At 38.1% G+C, this 25,107-nt stretch overlaps 1 protein-coding gene across 3 annotated transcripts in view; it reads right to left on the reverse strand.

The window, feature by feature from the left end:
- PIK3C2B (phosphatidylinositol-4-phosphate 3-kinase catalytic subunit type 2 beta) overlaps positions 1-25,107 on the reverse strand; it is a 95,350-nt gene that overhangs the window by 28,008 nt on the left and 42,235 nt on the right. For all 3 annotated transcript variants that reach the window (XM_039340898.1, XM_039340915.1, XM_039340906.1), the window contains 8 exons: positions 23,316-23,395; positions 22,863-22,926; positions 17,286-17,432; positions 15,704-15,737; positions 14,425-14,620; positions 11,474-11,596; positions 5,924-6,091; positions 3,745-3,856 (listed from right to left, as the gene is read on the reverse strand). In XM_039340898.1, coding sequence (XP_039196832.1) covers positions 3,745-3,856; positions 5,924-6,091; positions 11,474-11,596; positions 14,425-14,620; positions 15,704-15,737; positions 17,286-17,432; positions 22,863-22,926; positions 23,316-23,395 — 924 coding nt within the window. The remainder of the gene's footprint in view (positions 1-3,744; positions 3,857-5,923; positions 6,092-11,473; positions 11,597-14,424; positions 14,621-15,703; positions 15,738-17,285; positions 17,433-22,862; positions 22,927-23,315; positions 23,396-25,107) is intronic.

A 25,107-nucleotide genomic window follows, 5' to 3' on the forward strand; every position in this document is an offset into this window, starting at 1 on the left:
GTCTTTCTCTCTCACCCACATAAAACACATGTTTAACTTGCCACAATCAACTGAATCTCTGCACCTTAAGCAGAATACAAAAAAATAAAGCATATTGATGATACTTCATCCCAAATTGACAGGTTACCTTCCAATGACTTTATGTAAATATTAAAACAGTATGACAAAGACTAGTGCACTTCTCTAGTAAACCTCATCCTGGAGCATTTGAGGGCTCAACGTGTCCCACTCTTATTGCCCACTCTGGAAAAAGAACCATCACATTATGATGCCCCCTCACTTCCAACCCTCAGAAATGCTCCAGAAGGATACTGTGGTCAACAGTTTTGAAACAGTGAATGAAGATAATCTTTCCTGTGCTACCCCATATCCCATGCCCTGAATTCTAACTGCCATGAGTCCAGACAATCCTTTCTAACAGTTGTTCCAACACTTTCTTGACAATCTTTTTCTCAAAGGGTAGTGAAGGATATAGGACTACCATATGATTATTCTTTCAAGACTACTTGAACATCACCCTCTTGCCAGGAGGCATTAGCTAGGATTTAACTTAGCTATATTGTCCTCTCCTTGGCTATTCTAACCAACCAAGAGGGGCCAATTAGTAAGTCCATACCTAGTGGGGTTAGTATGATGGAGAGTTCTACTCACTTCTTCAAGATGCACAAGGTCATAAGCCTCCCAAATATCATTGCAAAACACTACAGCTGCTACTTCATTTGTTTCTATACATCTAGTTCGGAGTAAATACAAGTGATTTTTTTCAATGAAACACTGGCCCGTCTTAATTTACATTCAGTAGATCTTCTGGATCATTCTTCCCTAATAGAATTTACATTACTCTAAAAAGTGTAATGCATTTTGCAATTGCAATCAGGGTGGAAAATAATTGCAATAGAGTAGGTTCGAATTTGAACTCACATCCTTACTCTTTCATATTTGCCCTTTGTTTTCTGTCAGTGACACTTTAGTTAGTTCTTTGCTCACTTCATCTTTGCAACTGCTTAGAAAATCAAATTGAAGTTAAGTGCCAGTGTTTTAGGGTTGCCTTGGTCTGCCAAAACCTTAACATTCTTGTGGAATCTGAGCCTTTTTGTTGTTATATAGATTAATAAGGTATTTCCTCTGAGTTGAGGAAGGTAAAAGATGGAAGATGCGATCAGGTTTCTCGTAGGTTAGAAAGTTGCAACCAGATCCAATTCTGAATAAAGATATGAGGCCCACACAAATGCATTCTTTTTTTTATTGCGTGCTCAACGCATCACTAGTAGCAGCTTTGATAAAAACAATACATAATTCATGAAGAATGCAATGGATTTGTAAGTAACTGTGGAAAAGTAAAATTAACTGCTTGGTTGCAGGCCAAATAAATCTCTACTGAATAAGCAGGTCAGAGAATTGCAGCAGCAGGCAAGGGAAGTAAATGGAGCAAAGAAGGGTGAGGTCAGATGCTCTCATTTTTACTCCACGTCAGTGGTGTGATATATGATATGGCCCAAAGGAGAAGATTTTTTTCCAAAACTAGCCCAGCTGGATTCCCTCTCTGTCTGCCAAGTCTTCATTTTAACAACATCTATCTTGCCTTCCATTCCTTTTGTCCACACCCTAAGTAGCAGACTTTGCCATCTCATTTCATAGCCAAAATGTTATTCATAAATACCAGTGAGAAGAACACAGGGGAGGAGAGAGAAGAAAAGATATCCACTAGAGTTGAAAACGAGGAAGAGACAACAAAGTAATCAAAAAAGAAAAATAGTTGCTGTTGAGTATTATGAATATTGGGAATCACATAAGGCATTATAAATTACAAGGACTTGTACTTTATTATAGAATCAGAATGATTTAAGGCAGTGGTTCTCAAACTTTCTAATGCCGTGACCCCATAATACAGTTCCCCATGTTGTGGTGACCCCCAAGTGGATGTGGCCACAATAAGAGGGAGTAGGACAGCTAGGGAAAAGGGGAAAAAATGGCGGACAGCGTCGTTTGGCGACCCCCGTGAAATGGTCATTCGACCCCAAATGGGGTCCCGACCCACAGGTTGAGAACCACTGATTTAAGGAATCAAGAGCCAGAGAAATAGCACTGACACTCCCTCATAAAGGAAAACAGTTCTATGAAAGAGCAAACAATTATATAAAGCGTATTATATTCCAGCATTGATTTTTTTCCCCTCATGTATTCACAAGAAAGAGTATTAAAGGGTAACTTAATAATAATGATCTTAGGTTCCCTAAATAAAAATCCAGCAGAAGAGAATAGCACGACTGTGTCTCTGATTAGTAGAGGCAGCAATTTATCTCAGGTTTGTCAGAGCAAAGTTAGCTATATGAAAAGACATTCGTTGAAGTTTATGGATACCACATTTTAGCTTCAGGACAGAACTAGCATCAAGGTCTTTAATCACAGATTTCAAACTATCACAACAAGTGACTCTGGGAGGTGTACGTCATAGAATATCAAAATAAATTCAAACAATTCAAATCAAATATATATGGAACCAAGTAGAACTCTAACCATGGATGTTAATATAGGTAAGCAATTGGGTCCTTAACATACCTGGGTCCCCAATCTGGGTGCATAACCAAGTCTTCATGGCCTTAAGATGCTTTTTTTTGTACTGAAAATGTAACAATTTTTAAATGGCCATCTATGAACGCAAATTAATCAAAGAATCATAGAGTTGGAGTGACCATGAAGGTCATCTGATCTAACTCCCTACTCAGTGCAGGATCTCCCAGAGCAGGATTTTTCAAACTGCTCTGAGAGGACTTGATAAACTAAAGTTCATTCAAACACATCGAATTTTCTAAAGCTTTGCTTCATGATCAGGAGCTGTAAGATTTTTTTTAAAAAAAAAGATTTCGCAGGCTGATCTTATTTGAAAACTCCTGCCCTAAAGCAACTTCATCCTTCTTTGCCTGATGGATAACTCACACTTCATTTGGCAGCCTGTTCTACTGTTAAGCCATTTGTTCTGGTCCTGCTTTCTAGGACAATACTGTGCAGACCTCCGCTCCCTTTTCTATGTGGCAATCCTTGAGATATTTATTTAAGATATGCAGATCTTTGAAATTAACAAGTGCAAATCTGCTTGTATTTGTGGAAAGATAGGGATAGGGAAGGTATGGCCCTGCAGATGATGGCATGATACTCCCACCAGTCCCACCCAGCACAGAGAGCTTTGAAGGATGCTAGTTATTTGTCGTGATTATTTGTTATATTTGACATCCTGACTTATCTCAAGAGCTTAATGCAGCTTCTATGGGAATGTCCCTTCATTTCCCCCTGCTGCTACTCCCTGTGATGTGGGCTGACCCAAAGAAACCAGTAAGCATCTATGACTGAGGGTTGGCCAGAACTTGGGAATTCTAAGTCCTAATCTGACATCTTAATGGCTATGTTGCATTACTGTTTAAATAACATATGGAGAAGAAAAGAGTCTTCATTCCTCCTTTTGAAAAGGTGGAATGCTATGCTAATACTTTTGGACTGCAACTAACATTAATCAAAGATATTCTGTTCGGAAATATCTTTGACATAATCATCACTAACACCTGAATAAGAACAAAAATTCCACAAGTCAGTTATTGTATACTTCTGGAGAGTGGAACTCTAAATTAAGCCCAGTGGGGATGCTTGTACTTGGATGTTTTCAATAGCAGACTGTACACATAGTGTCATTATAACTTCCTCTTGTCTGATTTCAGGTCATAAAAACCATAACTATAGCAGGAAACTCACTTGTAGAATAACACTATCTGGCTGGTTAAAGTTGGGAGCACTTGATCTGGCACTAGAAGGACCTTGAGTTGCAGGCCACAAACCTAGGAGTTTCCTTCCACAAGTCAGGACTCTGGAAGAAAAGTAGAAAAAAAAATCAGAAGCAAACTCACTAATAGTAGGCTGGGATCCTGTATAAAGCACAATATTAATTTAGAAGAGGAAGCAAATGCAGCAGAATCTACCAAAACAAACTCAAACTGCTTTCTTATACTAGCAATATTAATGTTACTGTTTGCAAGGAGATTCAAAATGTTCATTAAAGAGGTATAGAAACAGATCTTTTATCCAAGCTTGTTGAATATAATTATTATTTGCAAATGACCAATATTTATTTATTCAGAATAATGGAAATGGAGCCCAAATGAAGTATCTCCCCGAAAATGGTGATCCAGCCTTTGTTGAACATATTCAGCTGAGGAAAGCTCTCCATTCTCCTGGTAATTTGGCTCCATTGTTGAACCATTTTTACCACAAGAAAGATTATTCTAATATTTAACAAGTTTTTTCAGTTCTGTAAATTGACAGGTAATTATATCTTGATTTTGTGTTATACAGAACAAAATCTAAAAATAATCTTGGATTACGTTTGCAGCAAAAAACATACAGGGGAGACTTAGCTGCTATATTTATATCTCTTGAGTAATCATAAAGTCATTTGAGCCATCCTGGCCAGCTTTTTCTAGGCCACTGTTTCTTCCCTGAAGGGATAGTTACCAACAAAATAGATCCAGATCAGAAGTAGGTAACTTGATGCCTGTAGGAACTAACATGCACTCAAATGTTTTTCTAGAACTCACCAAGCTTCCTGATACATTTGATTTGTAAAACACTTTTTAAAAGAAAAAATAACTCAGAAGACATCCTATTTCTCTCGAGGAATGTCTTTTGAAAATTATGCTGGGATGATAGAGCATATAGCATATAGGGGCTAATCCACTAAAGTATTGTTTTATGAATGACCATTATGGTTATTTTGTGACTAGGCAAGTCTCTCTTGGCAATCTTTTCTTTTTTAATTTATTTTTAACCAACAAAACAAAACAAAACAAAAGCAAAACATAACACACACATACATACACAATATATACTCCTCTCCCTTTTTTTTACAGCGATTGCGTAACGGTAATCTATTATTTACATTTCCCCCCTTATTCTTCTTTAGAATATTTGTCCTTATTGCCCCGTTATTTCTTATTTACATTTTTCTTCCTTCATGTTCTACTTCTTAGTAAGAATAATTCATATTATTGTTATTATACATTATTATACACATATTTTCACTTTTGACCTTTCCATATTTATTCTCTATTATTTCTAGTCTCCAAGCAGACATACCACTTGTTCCATGTTATATAATACTCTGTGTCTTCCTTTTCTTTTATCTCTTTTGTTAATTTGTCCATCTCAGCACAGTCCAGGATTTTTCTTATTACTTCTTTCTCTGATGGTATATTCTCATTTTTTTTCTCTTGGCAATCTTTTCATGGACACGTGCATCACATGCACTTCCAACTCCTTATGTGTCACCATAGCTGTGGCTTAGGTCAGAGGTCCCCATTGCTTTGGGACCAGGGACCAGTTCTGTGGAGAAAAGTTTTTGCGCAGTCCAGAGAGTGCGTAGTTTTGTGTGTTGCCTGTATCCCATGGATGGGGCTTTGCTAGTTTGTGCGGATCCGTTCCTGGCATGCTGCAGTCCACAGATCAAGCATTGGGGACTCCTGGCTTAGGTGTTAAGCAACAAAAAGCTAACAATTAATAGGAACCATTGGGTCATTTATTATTTGAAAGTTTAATTCAATTCACCAATGATTCAATTAAAAATAAGGTATTAAATCATGTCCTTTTGGCCTTGCAATTTTCTCCTTCATATCAATGTATCTAATGAATAAATGGGGTTATCTTTATACAGTATGCATTCATCTGCCAATTTAAATGAATATTTTAGGATGAGTTGAACTCTAATTGAGAAGAGTTTTTCAGAGTTTTGCAACCAGATTCCTTTTCTATGCTTGCTATAATAGAGTAATAGTGAACTCCTTGGAATTCATCTCAAAAGATGTTCTGAAAAGCTGCTTTGTTTATCCTGATTGGCGTTCACTATTCTTCCCACAAAAGCAATAGGAGCAGGCACACTTACTGCCGAAAGTTGAAGAGAGGGGTAGTGACCCAGCCCAATGCTTCTGGTATGCGGCGCTGCTTGTTTGTCTCTGAAGAGCTCCCAGGAGGTGGGAGTGGAATAGCGAAGAGCGTGGCTGTCAGAAGAGTCTCTCGTGGCAGACGATTCATCTGAATTGGAAAACATATCCTGGAAGAGATTACAATAAATTAGCTTAAAATTATAGTTTCACACTTCTTTTTTCAAACGCAATGCTCTGTTGAATAATTATCTCACTAGCTGCTCACAGCAGTCTCAGGACTAGGGAACCTATGGCCCTCCAGATGCTGCTGAATTAAAATTAAAATTCACACTATATAAGCCATCCTAGAAGGGGTATCATGAAGCTGTAGCTCAGCAGCTTCTGAATAATCATAGATTCCAGACCTTTGCATGTTCTGTGATTTCCATTTTACTATACTAATATGTACCTAATACTAAAAAAGAGAGTAGGAAAAGCCTTTTCATGACAGTCAGGGTTCAAACAAAATATTCAATTTTGTTCCCAATGGCATCAACCTTATGAACTCTCAAGTTTCCTCTTTCTGCTATGTACAAAATGGACAGTGATTAATGTGTGTGTGTGTGTGTGTGTGTGTGTGTGTGTGTGTGTATAGCACATGCATATGTGTGTTATGTATGTGTATGGGTTGATATATACTTTTTTTTCAGAGCAGGCAACAGAATTTCATTTTTTATGCGTGCCAGTGTGTCCCCAGTAAAAATGACAATAAAGGTTATCTTATCTATCTTATCTTAATCCAATTTTTTATCCATAATTCATCTTTACTAGGTTTATGTTCCCTTTTGTCCCCTCCTTCATTCCTTTCTTCATTCAATGGCCATTGGAAAAGATTAGGGAGGCTTAGACAAAATATATGGCAAAGATAATTCATTACTCAAATCTGAATCCTTATAAATGTGAGAGAATACAAATAAATGCCATTTTATCTCTCTTGTCTAGGCAGGGTCTAGGCTACTTCCTTAGCTCAGAGGATATAGAGAAGGCAAGCCTCACTTGAACTCACTAACCTTTATTGTTATTCCTTGGGTTTCAAAGTGTAAGTAACACCTCAAACAACTGAAATGCAATAAATCAATTAACACTGGAGATGAAATAATCGTGTAGAGGTGTCAGATCATAGTACACTTAAGTGGCTGGATTTCAGTGCATCATATATCTGACAAATTAGAGTTTCATGGTCTATGTTGTGTTCTAATTTTATGATCTCTCTTGTGATTCTGAAGATCATTGTTTGGTAAAGATGCTGAGAAAGTTCCGTATTTCCTAGATAAGAAAATAGTTAAACCTGTTTCAATCTGCCATGTATGTTAGCTAGCAGGTCCCAACACTAAAGATGTGACAATTGCAAGCAAGTGCTAAAGCAACATGGTCTGTTTTGGCTTCCTTTTAGCAAGCCTAAAGTAAAATAACTACTTGTACTTTTCCTTTTAATTTCTCCCAGTATTCCCCATTTAACATTGTTCTGAAACATATTCTCCACTGGATATGCTGGCTAGAGAAATCTGGGTGTTACAAGTTTCTAACCTTGGGGGCACTCAGGCTGAGGAAGGCTGCTCTGCTACATTGCAACATATTAAATGGCAGATTGAATTGGATAGGCAGATATCACAAAAGATGAGCACACTGACACATGTGGTGTAATGCTTTCTCAAACCAGCTTTCTCAAAACTTAAGTCTGTCTGACAGACTTAAATTGTGACAAATTCTTCTTTCCCTTTTCCATTCTGTTTTGTGCTAGTTAACTATAATGTTTGTATTAATGAATTTAATGTATTAATGTATTTAATCTCTTTAACAAAGAATGTGCAAAGCAAAAGTAGGACAGTGGTCTGGGACATGCCCACCCAGCCTCCAAATGATATTGATTCTTTGCTAAAACAAGAATATTTCTGGAGAATAGCTGCTGCCAAAGAAGAAGTAGGTCACACTGAAATACTATCACTGCTGCAATATCAGTATCTCATCTAAGCTTCTCCTGTACAGCACTGGAAGAGAAGTGAGTGGGGAGAGCATGGTAAGACAACATGAGTCCTTGGCTGAAGTCACTCTGTTCTGGCAGAAGGAAAAAGTTAATTCTTCATAGGGAAAAAGGTAAACAAGAAAAGGAGATTTTTAGTATTTAGGATTTTTCTTCTTGAGGCTCAGAAACAAAAGGCTAAATTATTAGGAAAGAAAAGGGTTTGTGTTCTTCTAGAGGCAACAATATACAGTGCAATGTTTATATGAGAAAGGATTAGCATCTGAACTAGAGATTTCTAATACGCATACTAGAATTTATAATTGTAGGACATGGAGTCTTACATAAAGAACTAAACAGCTGCCTAGCCATTGAAACAAACATGACAATTATCCTCACACTTCACTAAATATTTTGTTATTCAATATACAGCTTAGCAGGATTAAAGTGTTGAAAGCTTTATTTTGCCTTTTCTCAATACTATTATAATTTTACAGGAACTGAATGAATTGAAGGAAGTAATTTGATCACAGCCAGCTCCACAGCTGAATCAAGAGTTAATTTAAGGTTGTGCAAGTTAAGCATTCAACATTACAGCAAATGAACAACTGTGGTATTTCATTTTAAATAAAAAAATGATAGTGCTGGTAGTCATTAAGATATCAAGTAGAGAATCACATCCCTCAAACATTTTAAGTGGTGAAAAAAAAATGCAGAAAACACTATCTCTTTTGCCTAAAAGGCCTGTCTTCAATAACTGACAAGTGGTTATTAATGCTGAGAAAATGACATGTAGCATATGTTTAGAAATACATTTATTAATGCTACCCAGACATCAGAGGTGAGTTCTGCCATATAAAATGGACTTTGGAGCGAAACACCACTGAACCCAAATTCAGATAGGAGGGAGTCACCATTGCAAAAAACCTCCACATAACTCCTCTCTATGCCAAATTTCCATATGGAGGTTTTTGGGCTGGATTAAAGAAGGGCAGGGCACACTAACCTTCTTCCAAAGTTTCCATTCCTCCATTCTATACAGCTACCTTAAGAAGAGATTTTCGAACCAAATCCTAGGCTGATCCTGTAGTATAAGCAAGGCTGGAGGGTACTCCTGTTCAGGGAAGCCTCATAGTGACCCTGAGACAGTCCAAAGGTGCTATACAAAACTGGCAGCTAGCTAGGGGTAGGCAGAAACAGCTACATGGTAGGCACCTCATTCCAGCTTTTTCGCTCTGGTTTAATCCATTTTAGTTGCTTGAATAAAGCACTCCTATCAAGAGAAATTTAGGCCACACTTTCCATGGTGGTCTCCAGTGTGTCTTGAGGCTTTTTTCGCTGGAAGAGACAACTTCTAAAATTATATCTTTCGCACTGCCTGTTCTGATGGCTTAATAAAAGTACTAAGTGTTATCTGCAGCTGAACAGTGGACAACAAACTTCTTGCTGTCTGAGCTATTTTTGGACCAGGTTCTCTTATCCCCCACCTTGACAACTCCAAAGTGCACTATATATCCCATCCCTCTCCGTTGCTTTGCAATCCAATATCCCTCGGAAGTTATTTTGTCAGATTCTCAAATGAAGACATCTGCCTTTGGGAAGAACTGTCCAAGCACGCAGGGTTTATTTTGCAGAATCACAAAAGCAGTTAGGGACAAATTATACTTAGCAGGCCAGTTTGTCACTTTTGCACCATCTGTTTCTTTGTGAGCCTATCCATTCCCTTTCACCAAAACAAAACAAAAACAACCCTCCCCCCAAAACCTTTTAAGATCAGATTGAAGTTTGCAAACACATCATGGACATGTGCCAAAAAGCCACTGAAAGCCAGGCCTGAAGCCTCTTTCTTTGTGTTTACATTCTTTCTCTTCCAATATTGCAAGCTAGTTTCCAAGAGATACTTGGTGGGAAAGCCACACACTGGTTACCCATGTAAAAAATAAAAGACCATAGTACAGAAACCATGGAACAATAGCTTCATTTAAGAGTAATATGCGCTACATGCTTTGTAAGCTTTTTATTGATCAGGGATTTGGGTTATTTTATTCAATTACTTCAGAGTATGGAAGAGAAACCTCCAGTTTTCTAGCCACATAGGGCCCTCTGATTTTTTATGTTTTTTTATGTTTTAGAACAATTTTAGATTGTAGCATAGGAATATTAGAAATAAAGTCCCATTGTAGAGTTGCTTCTTATATTTGTGCCCTCAAAAAGAGATCTGGAGCACTGTGGAAGCCCTGATGTGGAATAGAAAAATAACAGATAGAAAATAGATAACAATCACCTCCCTATATTGCTTCTCTGCTCCTTATTACATAAAGCAGAATTTTTATTAAAAAGGAGGATAAATAGTAACTATCAGTGCATGAATTTGGGTTCAATGGATGGTCAGGCACTATGTATTTTATAGAGGCTGCTTTGTTTTGCTACTGGATGACATAATGTATTGGACATTGTCTAACTTCAACATTATTACTATTTTGGAGTGGACTAGCCCATTCTAAAGTTAAATTTTGGGGTGGACCAGCTCATTCTAAAATCACTTTGTGTTCTGATGAAGGAAGAAAGTGTTCTGGGATCAAATTGTTTCTGACTATAGGCCAGAAACAGCACTGGCTCTGGTAGATTATCTTTGTCAGGTCTCAAATATATAGCTCTTGGCCCTGTTGGACTTCTCAGCAAGATTTGATACCACTAATAATGGTATTCTTCTGGAAGATTGATGGTGGATTGCAGTTTTCCAGGGTTTAGGCCCTGCCTGAGTGAACAACAGCAATAGCAATAGCACTTGGGCTATATACCACTTCATCGTATTTTATAGCATTCTCTGAGCTGTTTAGCATATTGCCCCCAACAATCTTGGTCGTCATTTTACCAACCTCAGAAGGCTGGAAGGCTGAGTCAATCTCGATCCCCATCAGAATCGAACTCCAGACTATGGGTAGAGTTTACCTGCAATACTGCATTCTAATGACTGTGCCACTAGAACTCCTATAAAAATTGTTGCTCAAGGGAATAGAATAGTTGAGCCTCTGAGTACTCCAATGAGGGATGCCACAGAGCCTGTTTCTGTTTTCCCACTGTATTTAATATACACTATAGGTTATCTACCAGTTTGAGATGAGGCATTGCCAGCCTGAAGCCACTTTGGCATAGTGGTTAAAGTACCAAGCTACAAAACATGAAACTGTTGAGTTCTATTCCAGTCTTATCATTAAGCCCACTGGGTGACTAGGCCAGTCACTATCTCTCAACCCCAAGAAGAAAGCAGCAGCAAGCTATTTCTGAAAAGTATATTGATGATTCAGTTATAACTATTCCAATGTTCACTGACATTGTGGGGTTCCTGACACATGGTCTCGAGATTTTAAAAATGGGTTTAGCTTTCTTGGGAGATGCTGGGGACTGGTATACTATATCCTTTACCACTGAACAGTAGTCGTTTCATTGAAAAGCATTTTTTAAAAATTCATCATCTTGTACATTAAGAATGTATAAGATCTCTCCCGTTCTTATACTTCAAAGGGAGATTAAAGAGATGATGCCTTACTGTTGGTCCCAGATGATTAGATGAAAGAAGTACTTGCATACATGAGCTTTTCGGGTTTGCAGAGGGGTGCAAAGCTCCTTTCCCCCATGGATGAGTGAGCAGGAGAGGTAGAAATCTTCATAGCTGTAGAAAGATGGATGGCAATAAAAGTTAGATGAGCAAATTCTCATCATCTCACAATGCAAAACAAAGAAAAGAAAAATGGAGGCTTTCAGAAACATGTAACTGCAGTGCAGAAAAAAACAGAAGGTTCACATGAAAAGAAATGTCTTGATTTATTTCTTATTCACAGGTGAGACTTTGTTTTAGTCCCAAGCCCAGAAATGTCCTATCTGGTTTGGTACCCTCAAAGCGGCAATTAATAAAAGAAAACTCCAGATGGTTCATATTCGGTCTATAATGTGTCCAAAGATTATTCATGCAACCAGAGGAATCCCCAATTAGTAGAAGACTTTCAGCAACTATTTCCCTTGTCCATCTGAGACTCATTAAAGGCCAATAAATTTTCAGAAGCCTTGAAAGATCTTTTATCTGAAGTTGGTTTGAGACATGGGCATGAGAATTAGAAAACGCGTGTTGCCCAGTTAGCATCAGTTCTGCTTTCAGTTTTTCAATAAATTTCCCTATTTTTTTTTAATTTTAAAAACTATTATTAGCCACTTTTGTATGTCTGAGATGAAGAGGACAATTAATAATAATACTACACCTACATTTATAATATCACAGAATTTTCCCTGTTTCCTCCATACCAAAATAATACTAGCTTTGTTTTGTATGATTGGTTATGTGCCATACTAATGAAAATACTGGAGGTCAAGAGACAAAAGTTGTCATGCTTTATAAAGCTTTATAAAACTAGCAGCTCCCTCCCTCCCTCTCCCTCTCCGTCTGGGTGGATGGGCACATGTGTGTATGATTAATATGCTTGAGGAAACGGACTGGATTTACACTTTGGAATAACAATAACCACTTGAACACCACCGGGATTGGCAAAATCATTAGCAGTCAATTGCAATTTTACTTGGAAAACTTACCTCCTGTCACCATATTTCTAACACCATCAGTTTTTTACCTGTTTATCCCATATCCTTGAAAAGGACTTGATAGGTGGATAAAAATGCCAAATCCAACCTAAACATGTGGCTGACTGTATGACAAACCAAAATAATATCCTCTTCCATTTCTATGATTTTTAAAGGGAAATTTCCACATTTCAAGACTCTAAAGTTTACAATCTTTGGTGTTATCCTAAGAATCCTGAGTCTTTCTTTCTGAGCATCTTTGGCCTCTGAAATGCTAAACAACACATTAAATTCAAGCCATGGCCAGAATTGGGATGTTTAAACCAAACCAATTTTTAACCTAAATTAAGTCACACTTTGAACAGATCCAGATCTGAGCGGAAAGATGCCTTATCTGAGACACTTTTCAGCTCAGATAGTTGAATGAAGGAGGAGGAAGAGGAGGAGGAAGATGGTTAGAAAGGGACTGTTCTCCCAGATTTTCACCCCCATCAACAGACCAACCATGGGGTGTTTCCTGGGTTATCATCTTTTCAGAAACGTTTTCCTACTTCCTTCTCAGCCAGCTGGAGGGACATACGCCTTTTAGAATGCCATCACAGGGTGCTCTGTCAGAGGGCCAGCCATGTGACAGGTGCCGAGCGATGATGCTAGGAGGGCTTACTGAGTAACAAAGATCAGGACGGGCTTGGATTTCCCAGGCTACTGCTTTTGTTCAGAGTCACTCATTCAGTGGAATACATTAAGGATGGAACAAAAGCAAGAGGTCCCCAGAGGGATGGCAGCTAACTTCTACAACCACCTCCCACGTGTTCCTTCTGCTGGGGAGGTGGATTACTCCCAGGCACTGCTTCCCTGTTTTTATTGGAATGAAAACACATGAGCAAGGAGTGTTGACAAAGAAGCATCCACCCCCACCCCCCACTCCCCACCCTTCGGATTGTCCCTATATCCATTAGGTGAGCTCCCTCCACTAGCAGTCTTGGCCGGAGAGGAGAAGCCCAGGCTGAGAAACAGCCATCTGTCACTGTCTATAGAGCCAAGCCCAGGAAGGAGGATGCCTGTGGACTGTGCTAATGGAGCATCCCAGGGAGTTTCCAGAACAAAATTTGCAGGAGAACAAAGAATCTAGTATATAGACCAACTAGCCTCTTTCTTTCAAGGGGAATAGACCCTATTTAAAGGTACTTTTAAGAGCTTGTCATGGGGAAGGGAGCAGAATATGTACTATAAAGTATATAGAGTTCTCTTATGGATGCTGTCTCTGATTTTTACCCCGCAATGGCAAAAATGGACACTGGTGATTTTCACAGAAAATAGTATTCTACAATTCTGGTTATTTTATTAGATTTATATCTCATACAACATTCAAGCCAGCTTAGACCAATTACAAAGAAATCTACAAAACATAAAAGCAAGACAATACAATTAATTTAAGATCAATATCATTATCATTAAAATCAATTTAGTTAATAACTAAAATCTTAATAGTAGAAACGTGTTTTTGGCATTCTTTTTAAACCTGGGAAAGGGGACCAAAGACATCTCCTTGGGGATGCATTCAATAGCTTGGGAACCATGAGAGATGCCCTCTCCCATATGCCAGAAAGGACTCTCTGTTGATATAATTGACTGGCCACTTCAAAGTGGGATTGAGGCATCCCCATATCTCTCCAATAGCTGTAGACCTGTACATTATTATTTTATTATTCCATTTCATCTTTTTTGTAATCCCCTTTCCACTGTTATCCATGTGAGGTACACAGAGCTAAAAGGCACTTTGTGGCCCAAAGTCACCTAGCAAGCCTCCTCAATTGAAGCTGGACTTAAAGATTGATGTCTCCAACCTAGTCCCTAGGTCTAGCTTAAAATACTATTGCCCTTTGCCAAACATTGCCAAGTTTTTACAAAAAATATGGTCTTACTTACCTTGTAACCCAGGTGATGGGTATACGATGTGTAGCATAGACTGTGAAGGACAGTGAACAGGAAAGCAGTCGGGCCTCTTGGGAGAATGAATGCTTTCTGTTCCCATGTACCACTGTCTGGAAGTCTGCATTAAAGGTATTGCAATAGAGCTCCACCAGATCCAAGATAGAGGCTGTCAAAGCTTCTACAATTTTTTCTGATGGAGAGAGGATTCTATTTAGATATTGTCAGAATTCAGAAAAAAATTGCTTAAAAAATTAAACTCTGAAACATTTGGAAATAACAAATAAAAACTTTACTTGTTTACTTGTATTGCTTCACATAACATGGTTTGTTTTTGGATTAGCACGTCTGAATTCTGCAACTGTCATTTCTGAAGGCAGTTTGTTTTTTGCTTAATATTTAAGCAAACTCAGCCAAATATGGTTTGGGGGCAAGCTGATTAAAGAAACCATGTCTTATCAGAGTGTGTGAACTTAGTCTAAAAGTATTGTAGCACATTCTTCTCCAAAGTTATTCATTTTGACTCCTGATTCATCTTTACCCAACTCATGGCTTCCAGAAGACAATTTCTCATATCTTAAGTAACACATTCTAATGATTTGTTATGAAAAGAGGCTGCCCTCTTTTCTGCCTGTAATTGTTTAACTAATGTCCATATTATCACTTACAGTAACATCTATATAAAAATCAGTTTTGCTAGGCCACAAAAAAATAAAACAAGCAAGCAAGCAAGCAAACAAAAAAACCCCAAAGCAAGAGCAATGCCAAATTCTTTACCACTGAACTGAACACTACTCTTTTCTTCCCTGGAATGCTCCTTTTCTATAAAGCTGTGATGTGTCTAATGTTCAAAACATGCTGGTATTCATAAGCCCTGCCCTATGGGCGAAAACGGAATCTAGTTCAATTGAGAAAATGGGTAGAAGTTTTAACCAATAATATCACTGCTTTTGATTAAAAAAAACTTTTTATAAGAGTTCGTATTTCAAAGAACTCTCATATTATAACTAACAAACATAGCCTCACAAAGATATAATAAGCATTTTCTGAAAATCTTCCACTACTGTTTTCTTTGACCAAGATAAATCAGCTGTCCAAACAGCTTGCTCAAAGGAATTTTCCATTTTATGTACTCATTCTAAATGAAAACTCAATGGACTCCGAAAATTAATATATACCATGATTGTTGTTGATATCATTGTTGTTGTTTTTTGTTATAGGAAACAACAGAATATTAAAGCCTCCAGAATTCACAAATTAGAGAAGAAATGTTTACCTCTGTTCTCCCTCATGGTCAAAACATTTGGATCCTAATCAGGAAAGAAAAACAAAATTGAAAATAGTTAATGTTAATGAATCAACCACCTTATATACAGTACACAGACATGTTTCAGTTCCAAAAACCACCCATGAGAGATAATGAGGAATCCTAACTGAGTTTATTCACTAAATCCTCATAGCAAATAGTTAGGTACACTCATCCTACTGTTTTGCTCCAATGTTAAGTGGATCTTTTTATTCTCAGTGCTAAAATTCTACAACTTAAGGTCCTCCAGATGGACCAAGTCCCAGAATTCTTAGCAACAACTAAGTGGTCTGGGGATTTACATATGGAAATCTCTATATCTGGAAGAACATTGCTAAAATTATTTATCTACAGAGTTTGGCTTGATTCTTTACTCTACCCATTTACGCAACTGAGTCAGGCTCGCAGTTTGACTTGTCAATGTAAACTCAGAAATAATTTCTAATGTCTTAATTAAGCATATTTCCAGATAGGTTTTTTAATTATCTCCTGGGAAATGGGTATTTCCTTTGATCAGACTATTGTCCAGAAGCTCAAAAAGATCAGATTGGAAATGCTACTTTTTAAATAGATCCTCTCTGAGGGTCTGCCTCAAGTTCCATTTGTTCTAATGCTAATGGATTAAAGTTCAGCCACACACTATATCTGTCATGCAGGTCAAGATAGTGAAGAATAAGGGAATATTCCCCTTTCTATCTTGTTATGGCCATAAGTTACCAATCACTTAATTAATCTTAAACTATTCCATTAGGTGGTCTGGGCTTACACATTGCACTAAATCATAATGTGATTTATTTTAAGCTTAGCGCCATGCTGGAACCAGCAATTATCACATAGAAGAAAATATCCAAAATGGATTGAGCTTCAGTAACTTAAGCTCTCACCTTATACACATATTAATCAGTGTCTTACTTGTCTGGAGGGGCACAGAAATCTATGTTGGTAGGTAAATACATTCACCTTCTCTTAAAAAAAGGTAAAAAAAACAATGGTTCCTTTGCAGAGAGCAAAATGGTTCAAGAAAGTAAGTGGATAGAATGCAACATACCATTACTGTAGTTAAAAGGGGGGAAAAAGCAACTGCAGTAGCATCTCTTCTCCTATCTTTGCATACATTGAATTCCCCTCCTATCATTTTCATCTATTTCAGTGGTTCTCAACCTTTTTAATGCCGCGACCCCCAACCGGTCGTAAGTCGAGGACTACTCAACCGGTCGTAAGTCAAGGACTACTCAGCTGGTGCAGCACCGTTTGCAGAATGGGACTTTTGGAGGGCTCAGCAGGGCAGAGACAGCCTGGACAATTCCTATTGGCTTTTGAAAGCCAATAGAATTAGACTCTATTCAAGAGAGTCTATTCTATTGGCTTTCAAAAGCCAATAGAATAAAGGGAGTAGCACAGCTAAGGAAAAAGGGGAAAAATGGTGGACTGTATTGTTTGGCGACCCCCGTGAAATGGTCGTTCGACCCCAAATGGGGTCCCGACCCACAGGTTGGTTCTAATGTTCAGATTCAAATTCGCTGTTTCTGAACTTCAGACTCTTATTTCTTACCTTCTGGATTTTGGGCTGCATGCGAGGTGGACAAGGTGGTAGCTGATTCAGGGCTGCAGTGATTTCTTGGGATTCTACAGCAGCCAAAGCATTGCAAATGGCCATGACGGACTGGACTACCCGCCCTGTTTTCAGCTGGAAATCTCCCTGGATGAATAATTGAAACATTGAAAAGAATGAGCTATTTATGTTATTTATATCATTGTGTTAACACTTGGCTTAGGAGTCATCACGATCTAGCAGGCACGGATGTGGAATTCAAGTATTTCTTCTCCTATGATATCACTGAGAGATTTCTTCCCAAAAGCAACAGCAAGAACATCCTCAGAGCAGGATACCTTAGCAAAGGTGTCAAAATCAAAGAGAGAAACTTTTATTTTTCTCTCTCCCTATTCTCACACATGAAAGTCCAAATGAAGCTGCATGAATCAAGGAGAGCAGGAGGGAGTGAAACAGGTAAGAGTTTCTGTTTGGAGTTTTTAATGTAGTACTGCCTGTATATAGTTAGTTAAATCAAGGCCGTTGTATCTATTGGAAATATGTATATATTATTTACCTAAAAATACCACTACAGTAAATATTCTAATTTAGAAAAGAAGAGTCTGTCCCTTTTTCTCACCTCTGACAAACCCTACTGAGCTTTTGTGAGCTTTAGCACAGAAAATATATAAAAGAAATGTATCAGTTTCAACAAATCAAAGACAATAACTTAGTTAAACTTGAGATGGTCCTTTTTTCTCTTCACTATCTTTGTAGCCAAAAACTAAACAGAATGTTGTAGAAAAATTATTACCACCTTTTTTGTCTTAAATTCAAATATGGCTTCAGATATGTTTTTCAACATATGCACTTCAACATAAAGATATATCTGAAGTCATACTTAAATATAAAAAGAAAAAGGTAGCATCACTTGACTTTCAAATTCTACATCTAATGTGTTTCAATTCCTTCATGTAGAATTTGGAAGGCATGTGATACTAATTAACATCTTCCATCAATTTAATTCAAGTGACCGCTCCAGAAACCATAGAAAGAATTGCCACTAAGAGGCACTGTTGTTTATTGCACTTATTGCCTGTAAAATGCAGGTATTTATTGGATAAGAGTCCAGAGAAGGTTCTGTTGTATATAGTTTGTAAGGATCAGATTTGCTGAAGATGTAGAAGAAAAATCTATAATTCTTTTCCTTCACTGGGCAGCACTTGAAGAAATAGGATTCCATAAAGCAAAACCAGAAAGAAAGGAATAGAAGTGAATCAAACAGGAAAAATAAAATGCAAAGTGTAAAAGCTGTGATCTGTAGAAACTGAAATCACTTTCACAGCGATTTCTGTATGTACATTCATCTATAAAAGCATTATTTTTCCTTTTTACAGAGGACTTAACAGCTTAATCTTTAAAAAATCAAATATAAATTGTTTAGGATTCTATATGCATTTGAAATTGTTTATGGATAAACTCTAAAACAGAATAAGAAATAGTTAAACATCCTATGTTTCTCTCATTCTCATATATACAACTTACATCAAAGCTGCATAATATTTGTTCCAAGTAGCTTATCAATTGTTTCTTTCTTAGATTGGGCAGAAGGATAGATTAAACAAATATGCTTAATTTTGCACTATAATTTATTTTCCCTTTGGTATTATTTTTTTCCTTCACCATGCACACATTTCTTTACAAAACCACCAACTTTTTATTTATCTAATGATGCAGGTTCTGACCTCAAACGTTTTGAGCATAGAGATACATTATCATAGTGATACAATCATGATCAGTCCACTAATGGGAGATGATAGCAAGGAGGTGACAGGTAGCAGGGAGAAAGTAGGAACTGCTTAATTGCATCTATCTTTACAAAAGGGGGGGGAGACTAACCAATCAAAAGCGGTACCATAGAAGACAGAATAGAAATACAAGTCAAAGAAAATCGTAAGAGAATATCTATCCATTCCAGATGAGTTCAAATCGCCAGGACCAGATGGATTGCATCCCAGGATTCTGAAGGAGCTGGCAGACATGATCTCAAAACCACTAAACCAAATGTTTCAAAACTCCTGGAGCAATGGGAAACTACCAGAGAACTGCAAAAGCGCTCATGTGGTTCCAATCTTCAAAAGGGGGGGGGGAAATGGATCCAGGAAACTACAGATTCATTAGCCTGACGTCAATACCTGGGGAAATCCTGGAAAAGATAATTAAGCAAAGCAATGGATCTGGGAACACTTAGAAATGAGCAAAGCTTTTACTAAAAACTAATATAGGTTTGTTAAAAACAGATCATGCCAGACAAATCTTATTGCATTATTTGACAACATGACTAAATTAATGAATAAGGCAAATATTGTGGACATAGTTTATTTAGACTTCAGTAAGGCATTTCACAAAGTAGACCACAGCCTACTTCTTGGTAAGACAGAAAAATGTGAGATAGACAGCATCACCACTAGATGGATTCGCAACTAGCTGACCAATTACACTCAGTGTTCAGTTCTCAATGGAACTATATCTAAATGGAAGAAAGCATGCAGTGAGGTACCTCATGGTTCTGTCTTAGGCCCAGGATTCTTCAACTTATTCATAAATTATTTAATAAGGGGATAAAAGGGGAATTCATGAAATCTGTAGACAACACCAAACTGGGAGCAATAGCCAACACTTTAGAACATAGGGTCAAAATCAAAAGGATCTTGGCAGATTTGAACACTGGGTCCTGTCCAAAAAAATGTAATTTGGTGATGAAAAAAGTAAGGTTTTACACTTAGGCAACCCCCCCCCTCAAACATACAAATACAGAATAGGTGATACCTGGTCCAACATCAGAATCTGTGAGAGGGATCTAGGTATCCTAGTGCAGGGCTTTTCAACTGGCAAGTGGTACGCAACCGCCCTAAAGAAAGGTAGCAGGGGAGGGGAATGAGCCGAAGTGACCCAAGCCTGAGGGAGAGGCAGCTGGAGCTGCAGGACTGTTGTGGGTGCTCCATCATGGAGGTTTTCAAGAAGAGATTGAACAACCATTTATCCATAATGATATAGATCTCCTGCTCAAGCAGTTGGACTAGAAGACTTCCAAGGTCCCTTCCAATTCTATTATTCTATGAGTTCTATGACATAGTGAGTCATTAAGATACAAATTCTGTTAATGCAAGTTTATGAAGTAAGTCCCATTCAATTGAGTAGGGACCTATTCTATACAGTTCTTTATACTTCTGTAAGTTCTTAACTTATAGGTTCTGAAACAGGAAGAGTTAAAGGAAATGCTAACTTCACATTTAAATCTTTTTGAAGATTTCCGTATGTCTCCTCCTTGAAAGGATCTGCCGCTCTAAATTCATGTTCTTCTTCCTCAATTCCCTCTTTCCACTTTTTTTGTCTCATAACTATTTAGCTGTGTCCTTACAGACATAAAGTAACTGTTTAACAGTAAGAAAATACAAGATAAAGATAAGGAGAATATTTAAATGCAGTGGCAGTGCTGACCATGTAGCTATTTCTGCAAGAACTCCAAGGATCTCTTGCTTCCCTATCCCTTCCTTCAGTGACTCATATGATCTAGAACAAACATTCTAATCTCTGCATCAAAAGCTGAATAACACAGATTATTCTAACTGGAAAGAAAAAGCTGGGCAAAGGCCAAAGCTTCACAAAAGATCTGAACCTAGCAGCAAAAACAAAATGCATTTATGCATACATATACAACTATCTCTAAAAGGAAGGAAAACTGAAACAAAGAGGAACTTTCTACCTTATGGTGCTCGGCTGACAATTGTAAAAAATAGAACCTGAGAATCACTTCTCTACACCCAACTTTTTTCTTTTCTTTTCTTTTTTTCCTGTTTTGACTGATAGTTCATACTGCTATGTAGTACAGCCTCTTGGCTGCTATCCCAAGCACCCTTATGCTGACAGCCCCAACTTTATGTTGGGAAATCTGACTCCCATAAAGTAGTCAAGATGGAATGAGGAAAATGTAGAGTGAGCAAGAACTGTGTTAACTGTTAACCTATCTTTATAAGCAGACATGGTCCCATTAAAGAAGCACTAAAAAAAAAAAAACCCTTTGCTAATCAGTTTCAGAAAGGAAATAAAACAAGCTGTGAGCAATGAGATGTAGGGGAATAGACTGGAGGAAACCACAGTGGGCAAAATATGTTTATCACTTATTTTCTTCACATTATCACAAAATATATTTGTTTTATTACTATAATACTATTTTAGTATCTTCAAAAGAGTAACAAAGCACACAGAAGATATCAGATATTATACTACTTTATAACAGAGATGCACAACCCATAAATAGCAGGTACCTGCCCCCTCATCCCCAAAAGCCTGGATGGAGCCTCTGGGCTCTACAAATTTGCCACCAAATTTGTGGCAAAGTAAACCTATGAATTACAGGAATGAGAATCAGTCCTTTTACGCTGAAATGTCTTGCACAGTAATACTGAGCACCTTCTGGCATCGCTTGGTCCCTCGGAGATGCTATAGGTGAAATTAAGTGGGTCTGCCACTATTATGCACAGTGCCACTTTACCACCCAATGTTTCCTATATCCATCCTGCCCACCATTACTAAAATACAGCCATGGCAGCCCAGGTTCAGCTGCTGTCTTCCCATTGTTCATGTCTGATTTTAATTTTTACTGGTGCTGCCCAAATAGTGATGCACCTCCTCTGCAGGCATGTACTATATGTTTCTTCAAGAGCCAGCCTTGGTGCCAACTAACATACTACAAATATTCATGCATTCTAGACCTCTCTACTGTGGGCAGGCAGCCCTAGATATGTTCTGGAAGACTGAATGTAGTATTCAGTCCCCCAAAGGTTGCATATCTTTATTATATATAACACTAAGATGGGCGATTATACAAATTTGAATAATAAATTAATAAACAAAGTCCAGAAACTTCTTATTCTGCTGTTATTCAAACAAGCTCTGCCAGGAAGCAAGAACATAAGCACAATGGTACAAATTCTAAAAACTGTAAGCCTTACAATGGGGTGGTTGTTGGAAATTAGAGATGAGAGTAGCTTAGAAGGGGTATAGAACTGCTAGGCTACCCATTGTGACCTTTTGATGGGTAATGTCATATCCTAGAGATTACAAAAATATAATATTTACATTTCTAGTAACATTCACTCACATCAAATAATACAGCAAAGTACAATCTTCAAAATATTATTAAAAAGCATAATTCAGGCAAGACTAGCACCAAATCTGGCAAGACCTCAGGAGTACCCACTAAGGATGGGCTCCTTAAGAGTGGTAGCAACAATGAAACTTACGCATGTGTTGCAACCTCTCCACTCCATGTCCTTTACTTTGAGGATGATAAACATAGCAGTAGTAGCAGCATCAACCCAACCCAACCAATTGGTCTCAACAGCTGCTACTCTGCTGCTGGGATTTATCACTCTGGTAAATCAGCACAGGACTCTGAGGTTATGCTGTGGAACTGCTACTGCTATTGACCTGCCCAGCCATGAGAAGGTCCAATGTGCTTTCCATTTCCTGAAACTGAGCTTGCCATCAAGATATTGCCCCCCCCCTTCCCAAATATGAAGACTGCCATCTTACCTCAGTTGCTAAGAATGCATCCACCTCATTGTGGAAGGTATCAAAAAGAAGGGTCAGGGCCTGCCTATAGGAAGAAGCAACAACGAACAGCTCAGTATGAAAAATGGAAAAAAGTTTGTTTCATGTGGAAGATTGATTTATGTCAAGTTAAAGCCTGTATGTACACTTCTAGCTCAGAACGGTTTGTCCTGATTGGGAATTCTTCACGTTTTCAGTCGTGAGTTTTTCTCAGCCATATTTGAACATGGAACATTTTCATGCTAACCATATGCCCTACCAGATTTTCCCCATATGGCCTGCAAACATGGCTGGCCCACATTAAGAACTCTTATAGTGCTATGTCTTTTTATCTGTCTTTTTGTCATTTAATATTACCCTATACAGTCCACAGAAGTTCTATTTTGTATATTTTCTCTGCAAACTGCACTGCAGTTTCATTCATATTTGTTTTACCTGGTGATGGTCTGCTTGATTGGCCTCTCCTGGAGATGAACATAGTGATTGAGTGTAGAAGGGCTTTGGTCATCATTCACCTACATTAAGAAAGGCAGTTGCTCAGCAGTATTCAATACCTCTCTGTTACACTCACTAAGGCTGTCTGCTGCAAAGCTGCCTGTGCTACTGTCTGCTGCAAAGCTGCCTGTGCTACTGTAAATCTCTGCCTTGGGCCAGCCAGGTGATGCCATCAAGATTCTTATCCAATGCCCTGAGGGTATTGGGGTTTGGATTAAGGATTCTGCTTAACCCTGGCAAGACCAAGTAGTTTTAAGGCCCCCAATCAGTACCCCTCCCCACAAGGATCCAGAGATTTTTCATCTTGGTGTTCAACTTAGAGCTCTTCCTACATCATATCTCCTGCTTGAAGAATCAATGGTAGGCATGTCTAGGAGGATATTTGTACAGGTTTATCTCATGCATCAATTGCACCCATTCCTGGACCAGGAGACTTTGCTCACAGTGACTCACACTTTAGTAAAACTCCCATTTGGATTACTGTAATGCACTCTGCAATGGACCTGAAAAACATTCAGAAGCTGCAGCTGTTGGTGTTTCTTTTTAGGCCTATATAGTACCAGTGCACTAGCTCCCAGTGGATTTCTGGGAGGTGCTGGTCATTACCCATAAAGCCTACATGGCATAAGGCCAGCCTATTTGCAGGACAACCTGATTTCCATACTGTCTGCTTACCTCACTAATCTAGCATGGAGGACATATTTCAGGTCCCTTTCATTAGATAATGTCATCTTATTGGACTCCAGAGTAAAGCTTTCTCTGTGGTAGCACCTGCTCAACATCCCTTTGGAGATCCAGCTGGCCCCAGTCCTTTTAGCTATTTGTAAGCTATTAAAGACCTGCATGTTCCCCCAGGTAATTTGGGGAAGATGGTTAGACAAGCTCTGGTGGTTATGAGTTGGGTTGTATTAGTGACCTTGAACATTATGGTTGTTGGTCAGTTGTTTTTAACCCTTATATGCCACCCAGAGCCCTTTTTTGTAAAATAACTGGCCATATATATTGACTGATTGATTGAATGTATAAATAAATAAGTAAATAATGCTTTTAACTACAAAAAATATTTATATGCCTAAATGTTTCCCAAGAGACAGAGCACTGAATTTCTTTCTGGCAAAAGGATTACTTACTTATTCATTTGCAGGAATAATTTCATTTCTAGAAAATAATTTTTAAATCTGATTTAGATTTTTGAGAAGCAGAATAGACCTGTAAGACTGCCTCTGAAAACAGGTATCTTAAGATGCTAAGCAGATGGTTTTCTGGTCTGTTCTACAAAAATATTAAAGCAAAGGATTCAGCTTTGAACATTGGTACATAGACCCACTCTTTTACATCACTACTGTCATCATTCTGTTTTTTAGAGCTTGTCTTGAAATTACACCACTGATAACTTCTCTAATGTTAGGGAGATACAATTTTTCTAGCACAAACTATCACTGAAGCTATTGCAACGCAAGAAACACTTTAATTGCAGCAGTTCTAACCAAGTATAAAATTATACATGTTAGCATTAACAATTGTTCTGCATAAATAAGGCACCCGGGTGTGAACACATCTGATCAAAATCATATTTGTACCAGTGAAGTATTCTACATTGCAGGTGGCATTTCAACAGGAATCAAGACACCACACTTTGGAGTTACTATGATGATTAATACAGTGATTGTGGATTGCCTCTGAGGACTTCAGTAGGCATGTTAATATCACCAGAGGGTGCAGGGCTGAACTT

Source organism: Crotalus tigris, unplaced genomic scaffold, assembly GCF_016545835.1.
Source record: "Crotalus tigris isolate CLP2741 ecotype Arizona unplaced genomic scaffold, ASM1654583v1 scf7180000017550.10884619, whole genome shotgun sequence".
Classification (NCBI taxonomy): domain Eukaryota; kingdom Metazoa; phylum Chordata; class Lepidosauria; order Squamata; family Viperidae; genus Crotalus; species Crotalus tigris.